At 53.6% G+C, this 25,985-nt stretch overlaps 6 protein-coding genes across 6 annotated transcripts; 5 read left to right on the forward strand and 1 right to left on the reverse strand.

The window, feature by feature from the left end:
• Positions 1 to 711: 711 nt before the first annotated feature.
• CORC01_01391 (uncharacterized protein) lies at positions 712 to 1,380 on the forward strand (the record flags this gene model as incomplete). Its single annotated transcript, XM_022613046.1, has 1 exon — positions 712 to 1,380. The coding sequence occupies one exon, from the start codon at positions 712 to 714 to the stop codon at positions 1,378 to 1,380; it is 669 nt and encodes a 222-aa protein (XP_022480474.1).
• Positions 1,381 to 4,033: 2,653 nt separating this feature from the next.
• Positions 4,034 to 5,272, forward strand: CORC01_01392 (transcription factor RfeG; the record flags this gene model as incomplete). The annotated part of the gene is made up of 4 exons (XM_022613047.1): positions 4,034 to 4,264; positions 4,330 to 4,411; positions 4,475 to 5,008; positions 5,076 to 5,272. The coding sequence occupies 4 exons, from the start codon at positions 4,034 to 4,036 to the stop codon at positions 5,270 to 5,272; spliced, it is 1,044 nt and encodes a 347-aa protein (XP_022480475.1).
• Positions 5,273 to 11,205: 5,933 nt separating this feature from the next.
• On the forward strand, positions 11,206 to 15,496 carry CORC01_01393 (importin-beta domain-containing protein; the record flags this gene model as incomplete). The annotated part of the gene is made up of 7 exons (XM_022613048.1): positions 11,206 to 11,288; positions 11,546 to 11,828; positions 12,159 to 12,237; positions 12,333 to 12,799; positions 12,859 to 13,043; positions 13,101 to 15,271; positions 15,324 to 15,496. 7 exons carry the CDS (start codon positions 11,206 to 11,208, stop codon positions 15,494 to 15,496), a joined length of 3,441 nt encoding a protein of 1,146 aa, XP_022480476.1.
• A 3,335-nt stretch (positions 15,497 to 18,831) lies between these two features.
• Positions 18,832 to 19,458, forward strand: CORC01_01394 (uncharacterized protein; the record flags this gene model as incomplete). Its single annotated transcript, XM_022613049.1, has 1 exon — positions 18,832 to 19,458. One exon carries the CDS (start codon positions 18,832 to 18,834, stop codon positions 19,456 to 19,458), a length of 627 nt encoding a protein of 208 aa, XP_022480477.1.
• Positions 19,459 to 19,494: 36 nt separating this feature from the next.
• CORC01_01395 (uncharacterized protein) lies at positions 19,495 to 19,710 on the forward strand (the record flags this gene model as incomplete). The annotated part of the gene is made up of 1 exon (XM_022613050.1): positions 19,495 to 19,710. One exon carries the CDS (start codon positions 19,495 to 19,497, stop codon positions 19,708 to 19,710), a length of 216 nt encoding a protein of 71 aa, XP_022480478.1.
• Positions 19,711 to 20,762: 1,052 nt separating this feature from the next.
• On the reverse strand, positions 20,763 to 23,537 carry CORC01_01396 (uncharacterized protein; the record flags this gene model as incomplete). The annotated part of the gene is made up of 1 exon (XM_022613051.1): positions 20,763 to 23,537. The coding sequence occupies one exon, from the start codon at positions 23,535 to 23,537 to the stop codon at positions 20,763 to 20,765; it is 2,775 nt and encodes a 924-aa protein (XP_022480479.1).
• Positions 23,538 to 25,985: the final 2,448 nt, after the last annotated feature.

A 25,985-nucleotide genomic window follows, 5' to 3' on the forward strand; every position in this document is an offset into this window, starting at 1 on the left:
AGGGTCGCCACAGAACAGCAGATTGACGGCGAAGCCCCCGACGAACCTGAGGAATGATCAATGATGATCGCTCCTTTTCCGAATTCCCAGCTTTACCGAGCGAAATATGAGGCGGATCCTACACAAGGGTATCCACAGAGCAAGGAGGACATGACTTCAGGGCCTGGTCTGGCTGTCTGTTGTCGCCAAGTTGGGCATTCGGTAGAGGAACTTGGAAGGCAATCCTGTTTGACAGTGCTCTGTAGACACAGTCGCTGACCTGGAAGGTGCTTCCGGCCTTGCGCCGGGTTGCAGTCTATCGGAGGACGTGGTTATATGAGACAGGACGGATCAACTTGGCGAACCACAACGGCCTGACGGGACAGGGACAGACATGCGGTTGAGCGTCTCCGCAGGCGCAAGCGACGAGTTGGATGGCTACATGTGGATCGAAACTACCCGCAAGTGTCGTCATCTCAATTCCAGCCTGCAGCATTCCGCGACACCTCCGAATCCTCACGGCCCATGGGTTGGATCAATATTGTGAGCGTCAGGGGCAACGATGCCGGCGAGTAAGGTTTCGGACACACGATTCACGATTCACGAACAAGAATATGGCCTCTTGAATAAGAAAGCGAGATTCAGTACGGCTGTGCCCTGGCATCCTGGATGGTAGAGACCGGTGCACGATTTATCCCTGGTTGAGGCCGGTTCCGTGATACTGTTGGATGGATGTTCACGCGTCGTTTTGGTTGCGTCTGGATCGCAATGCGGATGACGTCTGCAAGTGATTGGTTGCTAATAATTAGGCATCTTTGGGCCAAGGCGGGTTGGGCCACATTTTTGGCGCGAGGCATTGATACCCAACGTTGCCAACCACCACCTGGCACCGACGCACCGATACCAAATTCCCGACTAATAACCAGTAACCACACAAATCAGCGTTCGCAAAAGAAAAAAAAAAGCGCACGCACAACCTCGCCTTGTCTTGTGCGGTGGCCCCATCACAGACAGATGGGAGACTGGGAGAAGGAAGAGACGGGGCATTCCCGGCAGTCGGAAGCGACAGGTCACCGTTCACAGAGACGCAAAGGGAGCCACATCGCCGACCCCGAGTGGGTTCTAAGCAGCGGCGAAGTCAATTCTTGCCAAGGGCACCGCCAGCAACCGCCGGACGATCAACAGACAGGGCTAGCAAACGGGGAGCTGCGCTGTCAAGTTGCGAAATGGCCGGCAGTGGAGGGCAAGGGTCCCAGGAACGAACTTCCGTCGTTCCACGCTCCACAACCACGGGGATTTGATAGAAGACAGCCGGGGAGCGGATGTAAGGACGTGCGTGCTTCGAATGGTTTTTGCGCCCTCAAAAGCCCGCCGGATGGGCGCCGTTCGAGGCTGGGATAACCCCTCCTAGTAGGGTACCAACAGCTCGGTCAGCCAGGCTTGATAAAATTAGAAGGGCGAGAGAGAAAGTAAAAGACCTAGTTTGGCATCATGTCACCATCTCACCTCTAGCAAACCGACAAAGGTAAAAAAGGTCACCAGAGGCTGGCGGTTGGCAAATGAAGTCAGCAAGGAAATGCAACTTTCGGCGGCTGCTCACACGCTTCGGAGTCAGGCGCGAAGACCATCCATGAACTTCGTGACATGCATATGTCGTTTTTTCTTTCCAGAAGGATTAAGCTTCTTCGGTCTATTTACTCAACTTATCTGACGGGAAAAGAAAAGAATTACGAAGTCCAAATCGCCTCCCTCAGCATCCTATCCGGCTTTCCAAACTTGTACAGAGAGACGTGGGTGGGTGTACGGATACATAGGTAATAGTATGTAGTCCTCCATTAGCCTCGGCAATCATCAGACTGCCGCTCCAGCCATTAGCCTAGCGGGTGTTGAAAAACGCCACTACGCCAAAGTAGTCGAACGTCTTCTCGACACGTCCTTGACACGGACGGCCCAAAACGCCATGGAACGACGGTCTAGAAGGGACTACTCACGAGCCACTTCTCCAAACTACTTCGTCCCAATCCGATGAATGCACTTCAGCCTCAGCTACTTTCTCAAACAAGAGCACTTGGAGAGGAAAGTCTGGATCCTTTTCGAACGCCCTTTTGAGGTATGCAACACCACCGGACTTGACGATACCCGGTCCAGGAAGAGACGTTGGATTCAATCGCGGACAACGGTGCCCCCCCCGTGCGACAGGATTCGAGCCTGTTGTAACATGGAGGAAAAACCTTCGCATTGGATCACACTATAGCTCGCTATCAAGCCGTCTGTCTCATCCCTACCCTTTTGGAGTTTGGCACAACATTGGGCCACGTAATTATATCGAGCGTTTGGCTGCTGCATCTTTCTGGCTGGGTACCTTGAATCAATTACTGATCAGCTCGAGAGCACGCACCGAGCTGGCCCGCCTGGGTTGCCTTTGGTTCGCCTTACGTGCGCTTAGGTATTTGTAGGGATACAGCAACGTCAACAGATGCAGGCCTCAGGTATTCCAACAAGTATCCGTACTCTGTCTATGGATGAATATGTGAGTGCGTGTGTGCGCCAACAGCCCTCTCATGTTTACTTCTTCTGTCCGCGCACGTCACCGTGGATGTCGGCTCGACGCTGTCCTGGTCATCGGAGCCACCCAAGTGGTGGTCGTGCTGCGCGCTACGCACTAAAATGGAGCATCGAAAGCCCCGGACAGGACGACGTTTCCAGAGGCTTCCTGAGCCCTGACGCCCGTGAGTGAGATTTTGTTGTTACATAGTATTAGTGCGCGCACGACGCAGGGAAATTCCCTCGGTATCCCTTTTGGGCTGCGTGACAGGTCAACCCAACCTCCCAACCTCTCAAGCTGCACCTCATCCCGTCTTCATCCACTCAGAGCGGCCGCCACCCATTCTTCCCTGCTGCCGCCCAACCGTGGTCGCAGCACCTGTACGGACCTAACCAGGTTTCTACTTCTTGCTTCCGTCCCGCCAAGTGGCTTTTACCGCATCTGCTGGATGATTAGGATTTCGCTGCGTATCCGTATCTTGACAGGGCATGGGAGGTACACCTTGGGATGTACAACTGGACACCTCTCTTCGTCCCGCCGTCCGTCCTCCTCTCGGGGGCTAGGCGCAAGCTGGGCTTACCACGCACGGCAGGCTCTCATCGCTTGGCTAGGCTCGCTCGACTTGGGCCACACCAGCGACGCAACACAATCCACCCCCTAGCCCCCCTTCCTCGCGTACGCTAAGGGGATCCAGTGGCATATTGGCTGGGTTGCCAGGGTTTGCTTAGAGCGCGAGGGACAATCCGCACGGGACTGTCAGCCAACAATGTGGTACCAGCAAGCCCTGTTGTTTCCTGGTCTGGTCGGTCCCGAGGCGCCTTGACTAGAAGGACGGAGGAGACTGAGAAGGCCTCCATCCTCCCTCATCGTCCCACGGGGGTGCAGGCAGAGAGGAGGAGAGACAGAGAGAGAGAGAGCCACGGAGACAGAGGGTGTGTGGGTGTCGTGTGAGTGCAGCCCATAAGGTAAGGTAGGCTTACTCGAATCACCTACCTGAGGCTACCTCCGGGTTGCTGCCACTTACAGTACAAGGGCAGTCAGTACCGAGTACACACCTCAACCGTTCGGAATCGCAGTAAAAAAGTGCGGACGAGGGGTGTTGGTGACCAGTCAGAGGCTGGCCTTACTGGCCACACTGGTCACTGGACGTAGAGCCCAGTGGTTGACTGGTCCACGTTGGTGACTTCACTTACCGCTGCCCGCTGGGTCCCGGTTTTTCCTACCAAAGCCCCACCCCAAGAGAAGAGCCAGACTCTGGCCTGTTCCTTTTCTTTGCCCACCACCCACTCCCTGCCCGCTTTTGCCTTCCCATTCTTCCTCTTTTTCTTCCCGCCATCTCGACAATCCCATTTCTTGCTCACCTTCCCCTACTCTCCCTTCTTCTCTTTCCTCCCTCTTCCTATTTTCTCATCTCACGTCGCCTCGCCTCGCTTCGACCTCTCTCTCTCTCTCTCGACCATTACCCTCTCCCTCCTCCTACTCAAACCACCCCCGCTTCTAACCTTCAACATGTCGAGATCCTCCCGCGGTCCCCCTCCGTCGGCCTCGGCTGTACCTCAGAGCGGCCGCTCTAACGAGTACTTCGTCCCGAGAGATGGAATTGATCGCGAGGTCATCACCGCCGATATCTGCCGCTACCTCGGCAACGATGCCCTTGTGCGACCGGGCCACTACGAGAACCCTCAGACCGGACAAGTCTCCCAGGGCTACTACATCACCGCTTATCGAAACCTAACAACAGTGAGTCGCTCGGTTCGCTGTAGCGATGTCTCGACGACCTTCATACTGATGCAACGCGTCCGTAGGCCATGATCGACGACTTGAAGGCCGATTCTGCGCGATGGGAGAACGAGAGGCGGCAGCAGGCCGCCCGGAACAGTTCAGGAGGTACATTTGCCTCGAGAGACGCGGCGACGACTCTTTTGTCGAGACGTTCTAACTCCCCTACAGCAGGGTACCGCCAGTCGGAGACTCACTCCGCCCGCCAACACTATGGTCCCACGGATTCCACTGGCTACCCGGACGTAGGACGTGATTCCTATGAAAGCGCACCTAGGTATCCCGGATCTCAAGCCCCAGGATACTCGGGGAACTCTTCTCAGGGATACTCGGGATCTACCCCTTCCTATCAGCCGCAGCCTTCTTCTTCTTACTCAAGTGGTGGGTATCCGTACTCTGGCCAGCCAGACACAAGAGCAGACCCCAGATACACAGGATCGAGTCAAATGGGACAAGGAGGTTACGGTGAATCCCCCTACATTGCCACTGCCGCGAACTTGGCGGCTCGAAGCAACTACCCCGCCGATGCCTACGGCGCAGGACAGCCCTCTCGGACTCCTACATCGATGGCACCCCCGCAAGGAGGACAGGCTTACCCTCCCGGATCACAGGTCCCGGCAGGATATCCCTCAGGCTACTACCCGCCTTCGACATCGGCCTCGTACGGCTCCACGCCGGTGGCTTCCGATCCGTTGTACGGACGCGGTGCGTATACAACTTTGTACCCCACCCCCAACCTTTTCGACATGATCTAATTATGTAGCGTCCCCAGCAGGTGGTGTTGCTCACCCGTCTCTCTCTGCCCAAGGAGGATCACAGTATGATAAGCCCCCTGCACCCCGTGGTTCTGCTCCTCCTTCGAGTTCCAAAGCTCAGACGACAAGTAGTGGACCATCACACTCCCGCCGCAGCGAAAGGGATTCCGACAGGCATCACCAATCCGACCGCCATCGCCCCCCGCGTCGCTAATACGTTACCTTGACTGGAATTTACTGTAGCCACTCTGACTGCACAGGACACCCGTCCTGTGAGTCGCTGTCATGAACTTGATCCTAATGATTTCGGGTCTTGGACCCGTTTCCGGCGTCGGCTTCCTTATCATCTGTTTCTCCCGAATAGACCCTCTTCCTGAGACTCGAGGTGTGGAATCCACCTCGTGCGTTGCAAGTATGCATCTCACTCCGTTATCTGGCTTTGCTGGCGTTTTGGCTCTGCACGGCCCCGGAGCTCCCCTGGCTCTACATACACCCCTGGACGGTTACGTCTCAAGTTCTCTAACATCTTGCCCGGATCTCACCTGGACTTGCCTTGGATTTCACTAAGAATGGATTCTGCCGCGCATTCCTCTGGACGTTTTACGACTGCATATATGGATGGGGTTTACGATTTTTACTGTTCGATCAACCTTTTCTTTTCAGCAAGTATGACTTGCTACCACGTGTTTATGGCCCGGAACCAAGGAACGGAAAAGGACGCACTTTCTTGAACCGAGTCGACTTTGACGACTCACATGGACCGGACCACCTTGCTGTCTGGAACCGTCTCGGCGGTGGATGTAATGTCATTTTACTCTCTTCTCCTGGTCCGGGTTTCATTCTTCCTACCTGGGCTTTCGGGTTCTGGGTCATGGTGTTTCCCTGTAGAATGGGGGACGACGACACCAGGACAGCAAGGTGAGTTGGCGGACTGGCCGCATATTTGAAAATATCGAAAGGATACTCTTGCGACTATGTCCCTCATGAGGATTTGGGATGTTCATGTTCGAGGACTCTCTGATTTACATAACGTCAGTCATCTAACCGGACTTGTTGCAACGGAAATCTCCGACCGGAAAATATCCCTGGCCTCCTGGAAACTCGGACTTGCTCCTAAGCCCTCGCACCGCATCAAGGACTTCATTTATACTCTTTGGAGACTGCTTAAAAGCTGCATGGACCAACCCGTGGCAGTACCACCCATCAGACAGCGGCCGTGGACAAGAGAGGCTTTGATCCCTACAGCTGAGACTCTCAAACCCTTTTGGATCTCAAGTCGGCTCATTGAGCTCAAACAAGAAATTACCTTGGGAGGAGACTAGTCTCCAACGTGGGTGAGTTGTTCATGGCCTGGCCTCCCAACCATCTCAACACAATGGTCAAGACGTTCCATCGACCATGAAAGGCCTTTACCGGTCAACACATATCTGGACACCAGACAACATCCGTTGTTGATTGGATGCCTGTTGCGATCATCAATTCAGCCTGCCATGGGACACAAGTCTGGCGGTTGTCATGGTACCCTACCTGCCATGACCTGAAAACGAGGCATGGCTGAGGTCTACTAGCGCCAGGCTAGGCAAATGATTCAACCAACCCAAACCCTACTCTCCTGGACTTCCTTCCCTGGACTACGGCTGTCCAGCCTTGCGGAACATTTTCATGGATCTCGTGGAGCCTTCCTGGCAGCTCTTCCGGAATAGCTCGTTAGTCACCACTGTTTCTATTCTGTGTTTTCTTCGCATCGTGGAACCTTTCCTACCCGAGCCGGGAGATCGAACGCGGGAACTAACACGCTCGTTGCAGGCCATGTCACAGGGAATAACTTCATAGAGGAAAGGCTGAGAGGGGTTAGTGGCCCAAAGGAGCTGACTTGATTACATTGCATATGCTGGCGAGAGGTTATGTGTATGGACCCGGACTTTTGGAGAGTTTTGGAGTTGAGGTGGCATCTGTCGGGTTTATCTTATGCTTTTCATTGATGTATTTGGCGTTTGGGCGTACGATAACCAGCGGTTATTGGCTACTGGACGATGACTAAGCTTCTGTAATGAATTGAACGTTTCTGGTTTTTCTCTTGCATGTCATCGATCTCCCTGCGCCACCTTGATCGTTCCTTATTCCCATTGTTTGTCACCTCGTCGACGCGTCTTGAGACTTTGCAGGTCGCATCTGGCCTACCTGGCCTAGCATCACCCCAGTCATATATATGTGATGTCACCCTGACCTCCCTTTCAGCGATGGAAGGTTCAGTGTCACTGATTATGAGGTGTGCTGCTCGTGCCATATGCGTGTCTGAAGCTTATGTGTCAGGCAACGGCCCTATTGGGACCGATCTCTCTTCACGTCGGGACAAAAGGGACTGGCCAGAAGTATGACGCTCTGCTGATATAGTTTCGGCCGCGGATGGGGTGACCCAGGGAGATGGGTGGATATGTGTACGCTGACGGGAGGGTCCCAACACGTAGTAGGTAACCATTCAATGAGGTAGGGGTAATGGCCTGGGAAGTGACCCGGGGGCTGCTTTATGGACACCTGGCGGTTATTTTTGTATTTCTATCGCTACCTTCAAAGTCAAGGTACTCCATGGTAGATGCTGTAACCGTATCATCGATGGACATGCAATATTCGAGCATTTGGCCCTCTGCAATAGCCGAATGTTGGACCAGAGACACGGAAAGGGTGGTTCGTATGATGTGAGTGATGTAGGTATATATTGGGTATCGAAAACGAAGGCAAAAGCAGATGCATTATCTGTCCCCAGGAATTTTGGACGTGGGAGGATCCGTTTCATTGTCCTACTTAGCCCAATCGGATCGAACTTGATATTTTTGCCACGCCCTTCCACATTCATTGTTGAATTTTGTACGCTTTCAAAGTTTAGTTTTTTTTTTTTTTTGCTCTGGGGTGTATTTCTTCATGCTGTTTGCCACGACGTAGCATTTCCCCATACCGCTTTCCCGAGGATGGTTGTGGCGGAGGTTACCCCTTTCTCAATGGGTGTTTGATGGGAGCGTAGCATGGGATGAATGCACGGATAAATTAGGGACGACAGATAGTAGCCAGGATTTGGGGTCATGATTTGGGATTCACATGGAGTGTACGTCGACCTGTACATCAACCCCAGGGATCTACTGAGATGCTGCTGGTAACGTCATCTAGGATGCGGCAAGGAGAAGGCAAATCGGTGACCGATTCATGCTTATTGGCGAGTTGGAGGCTCTGGAGTCTTGAATTTTTGGGAACACTACGATGAACCTTGTTTCTGGCCGCTCAGAAGAAAGGGGGGGGACTCGTGAACGCTTTCAACCTCTCAGGACGACGAGCCAAAGATACAGGGAAGCTCATATCCACACCTTGTGATTCTCATGGTAGAATTCAGACCATGAACCCATGGACCAGTGCATGGGAACTTTTTGGATACAGGAGTAAAGGACCATTATGGTAAAGAAATCTCGGCGCGAGAGCGCAGCGAGGGACGGAGGACGGAGTGACCGGAGCTGCAGTTGCTCCAGATGCAACGGAGGAGACCAATGCAGTTATCGGCGTCAATTATGGTCCTGGATCCTCATCTGAAGAAGCCCCTGAATGTGGCAAGGACGTCCAAAAAGTCCCAATGATCGTCAAGCCTGTCCCTTTGACAACCGGGCAACGTACAGCTGCCTAGGTTGCGCATCAGCAGTGCGTCAATGCGTTGGAGCGTGTAGTCTACGGGAAGAAGAAGAAGAAGAAGAAGACTTGGACACTGTTCGATCGGATTCTCGAGAGATAGCCTGATGAGGGCATCGATCCGTCAGTTGACCTTCGCGATCTTGTGCGACGTTGCAACCAATGGAGCGTTACTAGAGGGAAGAGTCAGTCGAGGTATCTAAACTTGCGGACCAGCACCCCGAGACTCCGGAGTTTTGCGGGGCGCCTGCCAAAAAGACGGGTCGGGGCCTTTTATCTCTACGAGATGCGGTTGACGCGGATAAGCCGTGTCTTTTCAGCAATTCTTGCCTGTGCTCACGGTCAGCATCAAATGGACAAGAAAAAATACTGACCATGAAGGATTCTTACCAGCAGTGGACAGTAGATAGGGGCTCGCTGGGCCCCTGAACACGGAACGGACTCCAGCGATCATGGCAGTGGCGACGTGTGAGTCCCGTACGTTGATACGGAGCTCCCGGCGAATGGCCTCCGGTGGGTGGGACTCGACCCACCCCGAGGACGGGGGTGACCAGGCCAGTTGACACGGTGACGATATGGAGGGGTCAAAAAGCCCCCCCCCCCCCCGGGGAAAATTTTCTGTCAATCGAAGCTCAAAATTTGGAGATGAAGGGGTACATGGGGGCATTAAGAACCTAAGCCTGAATATGTGAGGCATGTTAGACAGCGCTTGACACTTTTCGAGATGCCAACTGATAGGTGTGACGAATTGAATTTGGGTTGGCGGGAGTGATGCTGAGCTGGCAGGCTGCCCTGGGATGGGATGGACAAATGGAGGGGGAGGGGGAGGGGCCCGGGGGACGGCGAGGGGTCTGGAAGGCGCCGACCTACCTTGCCTTACCTACCTTAGCCTCTGGGTGACAGGCACTGGGACGGGCGGTGAAGAGAAAACCAGAGGACGGGTCCCGATATTGGCCGGGCGAAGATGACCAATGAGAATGTCGCATTGACGCCTCGGGCTGCCCTGATGCCATACCGCTTTCAGGGCGAGTGGAGGCGGTGGGCGGCGCACTTTTGCGTTTGCTGCCTTTGGCTGCCTTTTCTGCCGACAAAAAATAAACATCTGCGGACCTTGTCGGTCGTACATTGGGTAATTACGTTAAGTTGAGTAGCTCGAGGGCGACGGAACGCACTCCTTGACTGCTGCGTCTCTGCTCTCGTGGGGACTCCGTGGTACCTGGTAATATCCAGCTGCGACAACCAGGAACGAAGCAAACATTATCTAGCGAGGCATTGATGTAGGTGTATTTGTTTGTGCCTTGGCTAGTGTAAAGATACGAATAAGGTGGCAAGGTGGGTGGGAGGAGGGCAGTGTAGCATCGACCAATTCCGTGGATTTCGTGTTAGCAGCCAGTCCCCTGCTTGCTTGGACTTGCAAAGACGGTATTCCCACACAGACACACACCTTTCTGCCGCTCCCTATTTCCCTGAGACGCGGTTGCATCCGCGAATCTGTCCAAAGAGGAAATGGGCAACCAAAACAAGCACAGCACGTATCGTGACACACACAAAAGGTAACCTTTATTCGTCTTGGGATGATGGGCATCGTCTCATCCAACCCCGAAGTCTCTCGTCGTGATAAGAAGATACCAGGTGGCATGGTCTTGCGAATACGCACAACACAACAGTCGGTTGAGCTAGTCGTTCATGACTCTTCCAGCAGACTCCAAAACGGATATTGTGATACAACGTCGAGTGCCTCTGCGACCGCTATAGAGACGAGAGGAGCGCATTGCGCACTCGGCGGCCTGAGACTGAATCCCGAATCCGTCGCAACCATGAAAATAAATGTCCACGGTCCACGGTCCACGGTCCACGGTCCACGGTCCGCCGCATTCCAGCCCAGCCACGACTGTCATTGCCGTCTGCCACCCGTCTGCGAGAGGCGACAGAAAGTAAGGGTCGGAATTGCTTTTTGGAAATAGCATAGTAGACGATAAAATGAACAGGCAGGAAACCTGGCATGTCTAACAAGCTATCCACTTCTCGCTCTCACTCTTTTCCTCTCGTCTCCTTTTTTGAAGTTCTCAACGATTTTAGCATTACAGAGTTGGAGACACTATAGCAAGGAGGCATTGTTCATTGTTGTCATCTTTCAGAGCTGGAGAAACCCGCTGGCCACCAATCATCTGCAGCGTTTACACCACCTTGGATGTGCCTTCGAAGCCGCGCCGTCTCATCATACACGTACATCAGACACACACGCACACACACACAGACATTTCTTTCTTCCCAAGACAGACAGACAGACAGACAGACAGACAGGAAGGCAGAGACAGCCACCAGCTAGGTACCGCTGCCTACAACCTCCCTAAATACGGTTCCCTTTCCTCTGCCGGCCTTACGTTAGTGAAGCAAGGTAGCCCGCCGCCCAAGGCCACCCGACGCCTCGCATCAACAACCAGCTACACGTCAGGCCTGAACAGGTAAGCTCATTCAATGCCTTGGCAACTTGGAAGCATCCAGCAGTACCTGGCCTTGCCGCGGAATCCCGGTGCGACACGGGGTACCCTGCCTAGCCGGTAACTCTGGTTCCTGTCCCCTTCCTTTCCCTTTTCTTAGGTACTAGACCCTTCATACCCGCCCCTCCCCCCTACTACCTACACCTTTCAGCCAACTTTCCTTACCATCCAGTCAGTCAGTCATTCAGCAGTCAGTCGACCCTTGCTTTTGGCTTCCGTAGTTCCTTGACCTGACAGGGCCTTCATTCACAGCACCAGCACCAGCACCAGCCCAGCAACAACAGAAGCCCAGCGCATACGCAGCACACAGCACGTAGCACGCCCACACCCGCACACACGCACGCACACTTACGCCCACACACACACACCGTACCGCCGTGGCATGCCCCGCCATTTCGAGGCAACACAGTCGACCCGCCCAAAATTTTGTCTTCACCACCCGCACCGCTTTCCTTCCTCTCAACTCCTATCCCGCCTTCGCCTCGACATCACCCCGTCAATTCACCCAAGATGGACACCACGGCGATTCGAGGCCTGCTCGCGGCCAGTTTGGACCCCGATGCCGACACGAGACGGCGGGCTGAGATTCAGCTGAAGCAGGTATGAACAGTCATTTCTCTTTTGCCTTTCCCCCTCCTCCTTTCCCGCTCGCTTGCTGCTGCCCCCTTCTCGTCTTGAGATCCCACCCCCTCCCCCACGAATGGCCCCTCCATTACTGCGCCAGGGACGATCCGCACTACATCGCACCGCACGCACATATACAGACGTATACAACACGGACGAGATGCATACCTATTTGCAACACGTCTTGCACCGATACGAGCCCCGTTGCCCGCTTCAGATGGCCGGCCCCGGGTCGTACGGAGGATAGGCACGGAGTGGCCGTTAGTGTTGGATCTGCTGGCTGACCCATTTCCTCATGGCATGTAGATCGAAGAGCACCCGGGGTTTATGGACGTTCTCCTCGAGGTCCTTCAGAACGAGCAAGACAACAGTGTGCGACTATCAAGTACGTGGACGACCCTCGAAACCCGTCCCCCCCTACCTTGCTCTCGTATTGCTTCGCCCAGCCAAGCAGACATACTAAACGGACCCTCCTCCTAGCCGTTATTTATATCAAGAACCGCGTAAATCGCGGATGGGAAAAGTCGGACCACAACCCGAACGACACACAAATCGCCGAAGATGAGAAGGCGCGCTTCCGCGACCGCCTGCTGCCCATCATGGCCGCCTCTCAGGGGCTGGTCCGGCAACAGCTGATCCCCGTCCTCCAGCGCATCCTGCACTTCGATTTCCCCGAGAAATGGCCCAATTTTATGGATTACACCATGCAGCTCCTGAACACGAACGATGCCGCCTCCGTTCTGGCTGGTCTGCAATGTCTTCTCGCCATCTGCCGCGCCTACCGATTCAAGTCGTCAGACGGCGACAACAGAGTCCATTTTGACAAGATTATCGAGGCCAGCTTCCCCAGACTGCTAGCTATTTGCAACGAGCTCATCGCGCAAGAGAGCGATGAGGCCGGCGAGATGCTTCACTTGGCACTCAAGGCTTACAAGCACGCGACCTGGGTATATACAAAGCCTCTTCCTGTGCCTGGCTTGGTATTGTTTAGCTGACACTGTCCTAGCTCGAGCTCTCCGCTTTCCTTCGCGCCCAGCAAACCAACTTTGGCTGGTGCACTGTCTTCCTCCAGACCGTTTCCAAGACTATTCCCGCCAGTGCCATGGCCGATGATTCATACGAGCGTGAAAAGCACCACTGGTGGAAGGCCAAGAAGTGGGCATACTTCAACTTGAACAGACTGTTCATCAGGTAAAACTAGGACAAGAATCATTTGGCGCTTTTGTGGGCTGGCTAACGCTGTATCAGACACGGCAACCCCCAATCTGTCACCAACACAAAGGACGAAGACGCTGCTCGTTTCGCCAAGGAGTTTTCAGCTACGATTGCGCCTGAGATTCTCAAGCACTACCTGGCCGAGATCGAGAAATGGGTTGCGAAGACGGCCTGGCTCAGCAGACCCTGTCTATCATACACCCTGGTTTTCCTCGACGAGTCGGTACGCCCCAAGGAGATGTGGAACCACCTGAAGCCTCACCTCCAGAACCTGGTGATGCACTTCGTGTTCCCCGTCCTTTGCCTGTCCGAGGAGGATATTGAAAAATTCGAGGATGAGCCGGATGAATACCTACACAGGAAGCTCAACTTTTACGAAGAGGCCTCGGCTCCTGATGTTGCGGCCACCAACTTCCTCGTCGGCCTGACGAAGAACCGAAGAAAGCAGACCTTTGAGATCCTCAAGTTTGTCAACGCGGTGGTCAACGAGTACGAGCAGGCGCCGGAGGACAAGAAGAACCACATCGCCAAGGAGGGTGCTCTGAGAATGATTGGCACGTTGGCGCCGGTTATCCTGGGCAAGAAGAGTCCCATCGCCGACCAGGTCGAATACTTCCTCGTCCGTTACGTTTTCCCCGAATTCACGAGCCAGCAGGGGTACCTCCGCGCGCGGGCTTGCGACACCATCGAGAAGTTCGAGCAGCTCAACTTCCAGGACCAGAACAACCTCCTTACCATCTACCGTCACATCCTCGACTGCATGGCAGACGTTGCGCTGCCTGTGCGTGTCACTGCCGCCCTTGCCCTGCAGCCTCTCATCAGACATGACATCATTCGCACCAGCATGCAACAGAGCATCCCTACCATTATGCAGCAGCTGCTTAAGCTTGCCAACGAGGCCGATATTGATGCTCTCGCCAACGTTATGGAGGATTTCGTTGAGGTCTTCGCCACCGAGCTGACGCCATTCGCGGTCGCTCTCAGCGAGCAGCTGAGAGACACCTACCTCCGCATTGTCCGCGAAGTTCTGGACAAGAACAAGGATAATGGCGAGGATGAGTTTGGCGACTACCTTGATGAGAAGAGCATCACTGCTCTCGGTGTTCTTCAAACCATTGGAACTCTCATCCTCACCCTTGAGAGCACTCCCGATGTCTTGCTTCACATCGAGGCTGTTCTCATGCCTGTTATCCAGGTGACTCTTGAGAACAAGCTGTACGACTTGTATAATGAAGTCTTCGAAATCATTGACAGCTGCACATTTGCTGCCAAGGGCATCTCTCCCACCATGTGGCAGGCTTTCGAGCTCATTCACGCCACCTTCAAGGCTGGTGCCGAGCTCTACCTGGAGGACATGCTCCCCGCCCTGGACAACTTTGTCCAGTACGGAGCTGGTCAGCTGGTGCAGAAGCCCGAGTACATCGAGGCTCTCTTCTCCATGATCTCCGATATGTTCAACGACAACAAGGTTGGAGGCGTTGATAGAATCTGCGCTTGCAAGTTGGCTGAGGCTATGATGTTGAACCTTCGCGGCAACATTGACAACTATGTTTTGCGCTTCATCGAGTTCGCCATGACCGTCCTCACTGCCCAGGATGTGAAGGTCAAGGCTTACAAGATCCACCTCATGGAGCTAGTCATTAACTCTATCCATTACAACCCTATTCTTACTCTCCACATTCTCGAGACAAAGGGCTGGACTAACCGGTTCTTCAGCTTGTGGTTCGGTAGCATGTCCAACTTCACCAGAGTGCACGACAAGAAGCTATGCATCGTCGCCATCGCGGCTCTGCTCAGCCTTAAGGCGGACCAGGTTCCTCAGAGCATTGCCGTCGGATGGCCTCGCTTGCTGCAGGGTGTTACTGAGTTGTTCAAGACGTTGCCTGCTGCTATGAAGAACCGCGAGGAGGCACTTCGGGATGATTACCACCTCGACGCTGGCACCTACGACTATGGTGAAGAGGACGAGTGGGCTGAAGACGAAGCCAACTGGAACGTCGAGGACGAGCCCGAGGAGGAGGAGACCAACGAAGGTCGTGATGAGAGCACTGCGTACCTGGAGTTTTTGAACGAGGAGGCCCAAAAGTTCAGCCGGGGTGTTGATGACATTGAGTCCGAGGACGACCTTGGAGAGGATAGCGTTCTGCTTGAGTCTCCTCTGGACAAGGTGGACCCCTACCAACTTTTCAGTGCGACTTTGATGAGTAAGTTCCAGGCAGTACTGGCTTGTATGAATAGAGGCTAATTCCTGAGCAGAGATGGAAGAGGAGCAACCTCAATTCTACCAGTCTCTGGCGTCACACCTCACCGCCGAGGACCAGGCTGCCCTGCAGGGCGTCATGCAGAAGGCAACCGAGAATGCCCAGGCTGCCCAACTGGCTCTTGCTCAGCAACAAGGTGCCGCCCCTGTCAACGGTGGTGCTAGCTAAGAGCCCTACCGGAGATTTCATCGATGACCGAGCCGGGCCTCTCATCCCGCTGTGAGGATCGTGTCAAGACTTTAGTGTTTTCTGACCGCCCCAGCTCAGAACTTATGAGGGAGACGCGAGATGATCCGAAGAGCCACTGCCGCAATGCAAAGCCGGCGGACAAGGCTCAAAGCTGCCAACTGTCGATGTGGACGAGCGGCTGCAGGAAAGACTGACGAGGCAAAGATTTACGATTACCCCATTCCTAAAAGATTACAAGAGGTCCAAAAGGAAGAAGATCTTCAAGAGCATTAGAGCGTGCAAACGATGGCCGGAAGCCAGCTGGATATGGGAGCAGATGTATGGAAAGACTGAGTGGTCCCCAAAAAGAAAATACAGCCTCCCCTGTCGTCGGCAGTTGTAGAGGGGAGCAGGCGGGGGGGGAGATGGGACTTGTTGTTGTTCTTGCTCGGATTTTCCATGGGCGCCACAGAGGATGTTCCGATTGTCGTCGTCATAGCCGTCTTTTTTTTTTACCGGCGGCAGGCATAGCATCGTACGGGAGGCCCGCGTGTTGTGTGGATGTATAGCTCATGATGCGCCCAAGGTCGTAAGCAGTTAAAATTCCCCCAAATCCTCGAACAATTCAAAAATCATTTCAACGGACCTTGGTCTCGTTGTCCTTTACATGTTGAGGGGATCCTTTGAAGGGATATGGATGTACAAACGATCACACAACCAGCGTTCCAATTCCTTTCTTTCAATGCGGTTCCATTCCATCAAGGGTATGGTCCGGTGGTGATAATATCGTATGAGGTGTTCATAACTTTAGAAGGGGCCATAATAAGGCGATGGGATGATTGCTTACTCACTCGTCATGACCGACACGTATTGTGCCTTCGCGTTAAGGTTGAATATATGACTACTTTTACACCTCGTCTCTATGCAAACATTGCTTGGTATACAAGGTAGTCTAGACGCTGCCGTATGCACGAACATCGTATGATTACCAAAAAGGGTAGTCAGAGGAGGGTGGAGGAGGTGATACGCGAATAGACAGACCATCCGCGCACTTTGGACTGTAGAGAAAACAACACAGACACAGACATCATCCAGGCAAGCAAGGTTGTGCAAAATGTGCAAAAAGGATACATGCAACACCAGGCATTCGCCAGTCGTCACCGACCTGACTACTACTCTGGCCCTCACTGGCTTGTCTATGGGAGAGCGGACGGGATCCCGAATTTTCCAGTGGGTGTGGTCGCATGTGTTGGAGATAGTGGTTGGGGACGCTGATGATGGGAGAGATGCGCGTGAGGGAGCGGCTTGGGAACGTTCTTACACCAACTATGGATACCTATCTTTGTCGTTGGTTTCGTAGCAGACCATATGTCGGGATTCTCGAGGAAGGAAATGGATTCCAGGCTGGTGAGTGATTGACTGACCTCGGGGACGATCGGCGAAGGCGCGAATGCTCAGACATTCGATGTTGTCTAGCTATTCAAATAGCCCGAGCAGAAACCGGACTCGCATGACTACCGGGTACGTAAAAACCACGGCATTGATACAGATGTGTCCCAGTTTCACGTTCCATGAGTTAGGTAAGGTAGGAAGCGCATAATGGCTTTGGATACAACTTTGCAAAGCAACTGGATGTTAAGCGAAGCCTATTCAAGTCACCAGGCTGGGGTGTTCATGAATGTAACACAGCTTTTGAGATGGACAACACAGACTGTGATGGTACTTACAATGTTCCGCAGGCCTTCTAGTTCTACTTCATGAAAAGATGAGAGGCATGTGAAGCGACTGCTTGGGGTAGAAAACATCTGAGGTCTGACGGACTCACCTTTCGTTCATCAAGTTCCAATAGGCCAACTTGCTCGTATACCTCTATGCGTCCTGGATATACCTCGCTCCTCGCTCAAATATATAGCAACGCCATCATATTAAGCCCATTCCCTCCGTCTTTTTTCTCTTGTGAACATCGCCTTCGATCTCTTGAGTCATTATCTTTTAAGGAGACAAAATCCGACACAAGTCGACGAAAGGGAAGGGACCTTTTCAGGAAACACGACAGAATCGGCCACCTTCCCTCAAAAGACTCCTCTCGCGGAAGGTATGGGCAAAACTGGAAATAAATCTCGGATCATTCTCACCCACTGAACACACCTGCTCCCTTCCACACCAATAAATGCGACAGAGCTTGGGCATCTACCTGGCCATTCCTCGTGCATCTTTCGCTCTTGATTGTCCCACAGGACAAGAAGAATAGTCTCTAGCGCAAAAAGAACAAGATTCACCACTTGGCTATCCGCGGCTCACTCGTCCCCGGTCAGACTCCGTTCCTGTGTCATCAGAAATCCTGCGAAATGTCTACAGGCTGAAGCTTCCTCCGGAGCCTACCAAAATTCTTGCAGTCCCGAGAAAGGAAGCTTCAAAATGCTATGATTCCGAGCCGGTTTTACCAAAGAGGCTGCAGAAGGCAGGCTCAGCTGGAAACCGTTCCTTCTTTCTCGGGCCCTGGCTCTCTTCCTTCTGCCTTTTCCCAAGCTCCCACCTTTCCATCTTCATTTCTCGGACGTAGTCCGCTTCAAGCAATCTCGTCATTGGAGCCCGCTAGACAGGAACTGCCGCAGTCGATTGTACTTTCCCAATCCGCTTCTGTTGGCCAAATGACAGCCAAACCAAAACCAACTTCCTCCAACAGGCTCATCACCACCGACTCGCCACGGACAACGACAGCCTCACTTCAGCATCGTACGACACAGTTTTCTGCTCAGAAAGAAGTGGCCTCTCCGTCAAAGTCCGCCCTGATGCCGGCGAGCGTGATCCGCAGGCCATATAGCGGTCGAAAACTCAATGGCTGTGAGAGATGGGCCAAGCGCCACAAGGATCCCATTTGCAGCAGCTGCCCAGCCTGAAATAAGGCTATCAAGAATGAACTTGCCGCCTTCCTGTGGGATTAGGTTCAGAAGAAGCCAATCGCCCTCAATGGGCAGTAGATTTATCATCATTTCATGGAATACCTTACTGGGAGACACCCAAGAATGGGCAACGGGCTCATCCAGCGCCAATGATAGAGTTGATCCGACGCTCTAATGGTCTCACTCTGCCGCAGGAGATCGTCACCGAGCTAGAAACGGCAGGTTGGGACGCGGAAAAGTGCTGTAATCCAACATTGCCACCCCATAAGAAGAAGTTTACCAGAGTATCACCTAAGCTGAAGCGTGACTCTGGGGACCTGGAATCCGAGTCAGAAGACAACTTGGAAGAGATTCTGGCTCAAGGACAGAAGCAACAGAGGGCAACGACTATCAGCAACGCAATTCCGTTGATTAAAGATCCAGCAGACAAGGATGTCCAGCCTTCCGGCCAACCTTGTCGGCAGGCTTCACCTTCTGCGGAAGCTGGAACAACCAGAGTGGAGGGAGGGGACGTCATTGCCGTCACTCAATTCTCAGTCCATAAAGCTCCCCATGACGACTGGCAGTCAGGAGGGCGAGTCGGAAGCTGAGGCATCAGCCAGTCAATATCACCGAGCCATGCCCGATGCTGGAGTTGAACGCTCTCCGAGTACCGATGCCGTCGTCACGTCTATAGAACAATCGGAAGATGACCCTAGGTCACCCATATTGATCCAACACAACGTGCCCTCCTTGCCCAACAGTCCCCAGGGTAATAACTCATCCTCCTCGAAGAAAAAGGAGCGAATTTCCACGGAGGAGCTCAAGCGAGCCCTGCGCAAGGGCAAGAAGCTGGCTACTCTCTCAGGTAATTCCACTTCTCAACTCCAAGACCAAGGTGGTCGGCTTCTCGACCACACACAGAGACTCGGCAAGCTCATGAGCTTCGTTGATGAACTGGCCGAAGAGATATCTGCACACACCATCGAACTAGAGGCGCATTCCTCTCTACTTGAGAAACAAAGCCTCGCCCTGGCCCAGCTCCGCAACGACAACCAGACCCTTCGAGCGCGCCTCTAGGACGTGATTCTCCCCCTCGACCAGGCCTTCAATGCTATGCACAAGTCGAGCAAGGCCGACAAGAGAGCCCTCAAGTCGAACGCCAAGAGGGTCAGAAAGGAGCTGAAGGCGTTTGAGTCTGCAGGCAAGAACGCCAAGGCTCTGAAGCGAGGCACGCGTCATATCGGCCAGATCTTCACGGCTTCCATAGGCGACAGATTGGACCGAGGTGGCTACGAGCTTGGAGAAACTGGGGGAAGTAGATTCGTGTGAAGGGAAAGAGATTTGCGCTGAGCCATGGTTCATGTCATCAGCGTAAAGAAGAAAAGCACAGAGCCAATTTGGAGAGTGCCTACTACGCACGGCGATCTATCGATGTCATCGCTTTGGTCCATCAACAGGATCTGACTGAAAGCAACTTCAGGTGACAGTGGTTGAGCGTAAACCACGAGATAGATAGGTAGACAGACACGGGTGCATAAACTTTTTCGTTAATTCAAATACGGCGATTTCATACCTCATATCCTCGCCTGTTTCCTTGGGATAATAAGTCGATAGAGTGACCAAGAAGGACGACGGCGAGGACGAGGATCGGTCCATCTCGGCGGGGGTAAACCTGCTTCACAAGTGTCACACAGAGATGAGAGCATCTGCCTCACGAGATGCATTAACCGCGAACGAGCAGAGTCAAACACGTCAACAAGACAAAAACCATGGCCTAGAAACGTTTGAATTTGAGTAAGAAAGTGACATCATCGCCCCATGACGGGATGAAATACCCAAGACTCCATGACAATGCAACCGAAAAAGATTCGAGTCAAGCTTTAAAAGAGGGCAAAGGAGCGCATGACAATCTTGCAATGGGCAGCTTGTGAGCCTCCCATGACCAAATGAGAAGGATCACGACTTTCAGCAGACCTCTGACGCTCACGAGGATGATCTTGCGTCGACGTCCTGCCCGTACCTTGATCCATCCGTTGAAATAAGCAACAACCTTCCCTCCGTACACTTTCCACTCCTCAGACGACTGCATCAAGGCGTTACGATCCAAGTTTCTCCAGCTGGCCCCTGTTTGCCAAGCTCTCACGAACCATTGGCCATCGCATCAACATCCATCCCAACCTTCAGTGACAGCGAACAGGAAGCTTTCATCGCATAATTCCACTTTGGTATTCCAAACAACCAAAACTTTCGTGACTCTGACATCATTTCGTTTCATCTTTTAGACCCCTTTCGTAAACAGCTTTGCTCACTCTTACAGAGAGAGTCTTCATAGAGCAAAAGAATCAAAAACGCATTTCATTATTTTTCCTTTATCGTAGAGTTCAGTTTTCCTCGTCATCTTCCTCAATGGGCGCCGGTGTCCGTCGCTCTGTACGTCTCTTGGGTCGTCGGTGGCGGGAACTGCTAATGTTACTCGCCGAATCATCGGGGGCCAGCTCGAAGTCGTCGCCTCCCCACTCGCTGTCGCTGTTGGCGTCGTAATCGCCTTGAGCCCAGCTGGGCCGCTCGTAGCCTGATGACTGCGAGTTGCCGGAGCCCGGATTAGGCAGGACATCAATCCGCCGCCGGCTTTGAAGGCTGTGCATCAATCCTGCTCCGCGGTTGCGCAACCCCGTCCGGACGACTTCGGCCCTGAGGTGAAGGGCTTCAAATGCGTCCTCCAACGCCTCCATGCCCTGGTAGATTTCTCGCTCTACTTCTGCCAAGACGGCCATCTCCATCTCCTCGTCTCGGGATACTGCTTGCTTGTTGGCCGCCGCGGATGATGCATTACTCACAAATGACGCAGGGGTAGCGCCGCGAGAGTAGGCGGAGAATGGTGTAGTGTTGCGAGATGCTGAGAAGCCTGGCGTTCCTCGCACACTGGGGCTCATGGTCCCCGGCCGAGAGGGGTAATAATTGCTCGCAGGGGTGGCGCCGCGCGAATCGGCTGTGGGCGTATCATCGCCATCAGCTCCAGACCAGAGGAAGCCATCGAATCTGCCCGAAGTCAAAATCTCCCACTCTTGCGTGTTGATATCGGACATAGTGACAAGGAGGTCGTGGGTGTGGGGGTTCTTGACGAGGTACATGGCAACCTCTGCATCTCGGGGTACTTGTTGCAATCGATAAAGACGTTGCAGGGCCAAGCCAGCTCTGACAAGAAGATCCGGGCGGGGACGGTGTAATGGTGTAGGAGCTCTTGTTGCCGGCTTAGGGTGGTTGGAGCCAGCCAAGATTGCGTTAAAATACGGCTGGTCTTCAGGATCCATGTTCGTGAGAATTGCAAATGTGAGCGTCTCGTCGTCTACATCTTGGGGTGGGGGCGCGGTGGTCTCTCCGCAGGTGTTGAGCCACTTGTCCACGGCTCCCCTGACTTTCTTCGACTGTCTGAGGTAGTGCTCACGGAACTCTTCGGCAATATCAGGATCGATCTTGACTGGTGAATCGGGCCGCGGTGGCAGCTCTGCCGATACTTCGGCGGCATTGGATCCCAAGCTTGCCAGGTCAAACGGCGGCCACTGCGGAAGATCGATGCGGCCACTAACCCATTCAAGAACTTCGCCCCAGCCCAGGCCGCGATGCTGAATGTCAGGGCCCCTCTCGCAAACTACACAAGTGCATCCATGCTCAGGAAGCTCTCTGGAAAAGACGTTTTCAAGGCGGTCTAGAAGACGACGAGCTACTGATCGATGACCAGTGGCAACTGCTACTGAGCCGTTACGGCCGAGAACCGAGTTATATTGGTCCAGTAGGTTGAAAAAAGGGGCGAATAAAGTTTGCGGGCCGACAAGGGGTGGGTTCGATGGCCGGGCGCCATTCTGGCGAGGCAGAACAGAAAGAAAGGTTTTGGGGATTGGTTGAATAAGTCCGCCATTCTGTAAAAGGTAGTCGACCCGTGGCGCTTCCTGTACATCCAGCGCCGGAGGTGGTGGTGGCGGAGGAGGGGGTCCCGTAGGAGGAGGCATATCAGTCATTGGAGTGGCCGATGGTGTAATGTCGTTTTCGGGATAAACCTGAGGAGGGGGCCCTAGAGGCTTGTCACTCATAGCGAAGGGTGGCGGGAACGGCGGCGCTTGTGTAGGGGTCCTGGGAGACGAGTCCTGCAGACTCTCGGGGGATGAATCACCATCGTGATACTCTGACCGCCGACTTTTCTTGCTCGACGAGCTCCGCTTTGAGGACGACCTGGAAGTGCTCGGCTTGATGTTCAGGCTTTCTTGAACACCAGGTGGGAATGCTGGCGACTTTACGTACGTCGCCTGACTGCTAGTCTTTGACTTGAAGCTCACTCGGGACTTGTCGTCGGCTCTAGAGCCAGATCTCGAGAGACCACTGAGACGCGAGCTCGGCCTGTCGTCCCGATCTCTCTTGGATGTCTCACCACTGAGTCTCGAGCTCGAGCGCTCCTCGCGCATCTTCTTTGACGACTCCTCAGGGGTGGCCGATCGTCTCTTGCCCGACAGGTCGGTCTCGGGCGGACTAGGCGGCCTCGACTCCTTCTTGGACGAACTTGTGCGCTGCTTCTCGGAGTGATCGACGCTCTGGGATCGCTTGAGCTCGCTATCACCCAGATCCGTGGCCTCGGGAGTGAATGGATCGGCCCTCCTCGTGACACCTACGCCGGATCCTGACACATCCTCGCGACTATTGCGGACGGCTTCTTTGCTGTGTGCCTTGCTGAAGGACGGGTAGGGAAGCGAGATACGGTCAGTCGAAGCCGGACCAGTCAATGAGGTCCGAGACATTTCGGGAATCAGGTCGGTCATGGACGAGGAGCGATCGTGAGCGCGATCTCTCTCTCGGTCGCGGTCTCGTTCTTCACGGGTGCGGTGACGGCGGTGGGAGTAGGAATGCGTATCACTGCCGAGGCCGCTGCCGTCTGCTATTTTCGATTTGGAGGAGCGGGAGCTCACGCGGTGGGGTCTGTGTTCCCTATCTCCCTTCTCTCTGTCGGTCCTGCTGCTGCGCTCTGATTTGCTTCGGGAGGCCTTCTTCTCGCTCTTGTCACTCTTCTGGGCCTCCTTGCGCGGGCGCATGTCCCCAAAGTCGGGGAGGGGGATTACTCGGCCATCAGCGTCGACATCGACCTCGATGTCACGATCTTGGGAGGACATGGCGGAGCATGGATGCGTAGCCCGAAAGCTAGCCGAATGCTGTGGGGTTTCGAGTCGGAGCAAGAGGTTGATGGGGTCGAAATACTGTCGGCACACCGAGTTAAAGGTAAGAAACGACCGACAGTGAGTTGCGAACGAGGGTGGGTAAGAAAGTTATGGGAGCCAAATGCAAAGCGGACCGTCGTTCGAGTTTAGGGTTGGATGGTTCAAGTGTTTGGGTGTCGAGAAAGCTGCGGAAAGGAAAAGGAAGCAGGCAGGACCTGGTCCGGGGTTTTGCTCACCGACCCAAAGTCGTCGAAAGCAAGCCGGGAGTTGTCACAAAACTGGGGAATTTCTGGAAAAATGCGCACCCCTGACTTGGACCGAACGGTAGGTGGCGGGGGAAGAATCCGTTTGGCCCGTCGTTTGCTGCGTCTTATGTTTGAGCGTTAGGAATGCGGTTAAACTTTCAAGGTCGTCGTCGGGTCGTGGTAATGGAAATGATGCATGAAGCAAAAGAAGGACGAGACGGGATATGCCCCAACCGAGCAACTGAATGAGTGCGAAGTCATGGGCAGACCAGGCGGAAGGGAGAGAGTGGGAGGTGGAAAGACGGGCGGTTGCACGCAGTTGACGAGCAACGCAGCCGAATGTGATTCGATCAGAGGAGCCCCCCCGTCGGACGTTGGAGGGAGCTGGGCGGGTTGGTTGGTACTTCGGGTACAGGTAGGCTGGGCGGGTCCACAGTTGAGAGTTGAGAGGCAGGTCCCTTACCTGGAGGTACTCTAGGTAAGGTTAGGTACCTAGGTACTACGTACTTTTCCTTGCGTGCCTCACAGAGGAGCAAGAGCGAAGGGGGTGGAGAAGAATAACGGGGAGATGGATGTCAAGGGAAGGCAGGTGAAGAGAGATTTAGAGCAGGCGGTGACACATGTCCCCTCTGCTGCACACTCAGTACTTTGGTGCCAGTAAGTGAGTGATTTGGTGAGAGGGAAGGAGGTACCGATAGACCTGAGGCCAGAACCTGACGTGGCACCGGGCTGAGTTGCGCCTGGATGCAATAGGACTGTGGGAGGTCCCTTGGGATCCACAACGGGCACTGCCAGAAGCTCGGGCCACGAAGATTCCATCACCCAGTGTCCCGCCATCAAACATGGTCTCTGCACACGGCTCACAGCTAGCTGGCGATGCGGTAGGAGGACCGTGCCGAAATTGTTGAAAGCTCGATATCGTACGGTGTGACATCTTCACAACCACCAGCTCCCAATGATTTAAACATTAGACACGCTCTGTCTATGTAGACTAACGTGTTCCTTGAGGAGTTGGCGCCGCACTTGACGGCGACGTGCAACCAAGCCATTCGACTTGATGAGACTTGTATCCAAACATGTGACTTTTGCACCTAAAGCGCTAAAGTAAGATAAGCACATAAGGTACCTGAGCTGGACCTGGTCCGAAGGCGGTTGCACTGTCTCGGGCCAAGCAATGCTTGAATGGTCCAACCACTGGTTGATTCCTTCTACCTATGCACCAAGAAAAGGTAAATAATTATGAGTCTCGGATATCACAAAGCCATAATGCTCAAAACGGGAAACAACCGAGTGTTCGAGGCAATTCTCTATGCATTCGTCGTACCTCGTACTCTTATCCGTACTGTCTCTCATTTCGAAAGCAAACGAACAAGACCATAAAAAAATACTGGTCACAGTGTTCTGTAACGAGACATTGCTGCCTCATGTTAAAATGCACATGTCTCACGTACCTGACTAAGGTACTGTAGACTCGCTGGCTGCATGTACCTACTTCCCATCGCCTCCAAGAACATCCTTCCTTCCTGTAATCGAACACTTACAATAAGGTACCCAGTATCCGTAAGGTATGCTTCCCAAAATAACCATCCTGGCCCAACCTACCCCTCCTCCCATCCCCATCCCCATCCCCGAACCCCGACCTTCCAATCCACGTCGACCTGTGTCGATACCCCCTTCCCTCCTGCAAAGAATGCGCGTGAACCCGTCCATCGGGCACCAACAACGAGCGTCTCGCCCAATCACCCGCTCTGAGCTAAGCGCCCGAGTTCGTCCCAGCGCTGCATCTCTTACTTCTTTCGCACCACCACCATCATCTCAATCCGCTCGCCTCCGCATTTATGCCATTAAGTGAAAGTGTCTGAGGTAGCTACTTGATCTCGACGACTTCAGTGACTGTTGGCATGTCCTTTCCGTTGCCGTCACGTTGGTTGCTTGTTTAATTCATCAACTCATCGCCACATCATTCAGTTCCGACCAGTTATCAGCATGTCAATCAAATGTAGTTCCATTCCAATATCCAGCCATGCGGGGGAAAAGTGCTTTCCAAAACATCATTCCCCAACCCTAGCGACTATATGATGCTTTATACCATCTGTGTAAATAAATACTCATAAAAATCATCAACAACTTTTGTTGTCCCAGTTTGTCTTCAAGTCTC

Source organism: Colletotrichum orchidophilum (genome assembly GCF_001831195.1).
Source record: "Colletotrichum orchidophilum strain IMI 309357 chromosome Unknown Scaffold_7.1, whole genome shotgun sequence".
Taxonomy (NCBI): domain Eukaryota; kingdom Fungi; phylum Ascomycota; class Sordariomycetes; order Glomerellales; family Glomerellaceae; genus Colletotrichum; species Colletotrichum orchidophilum.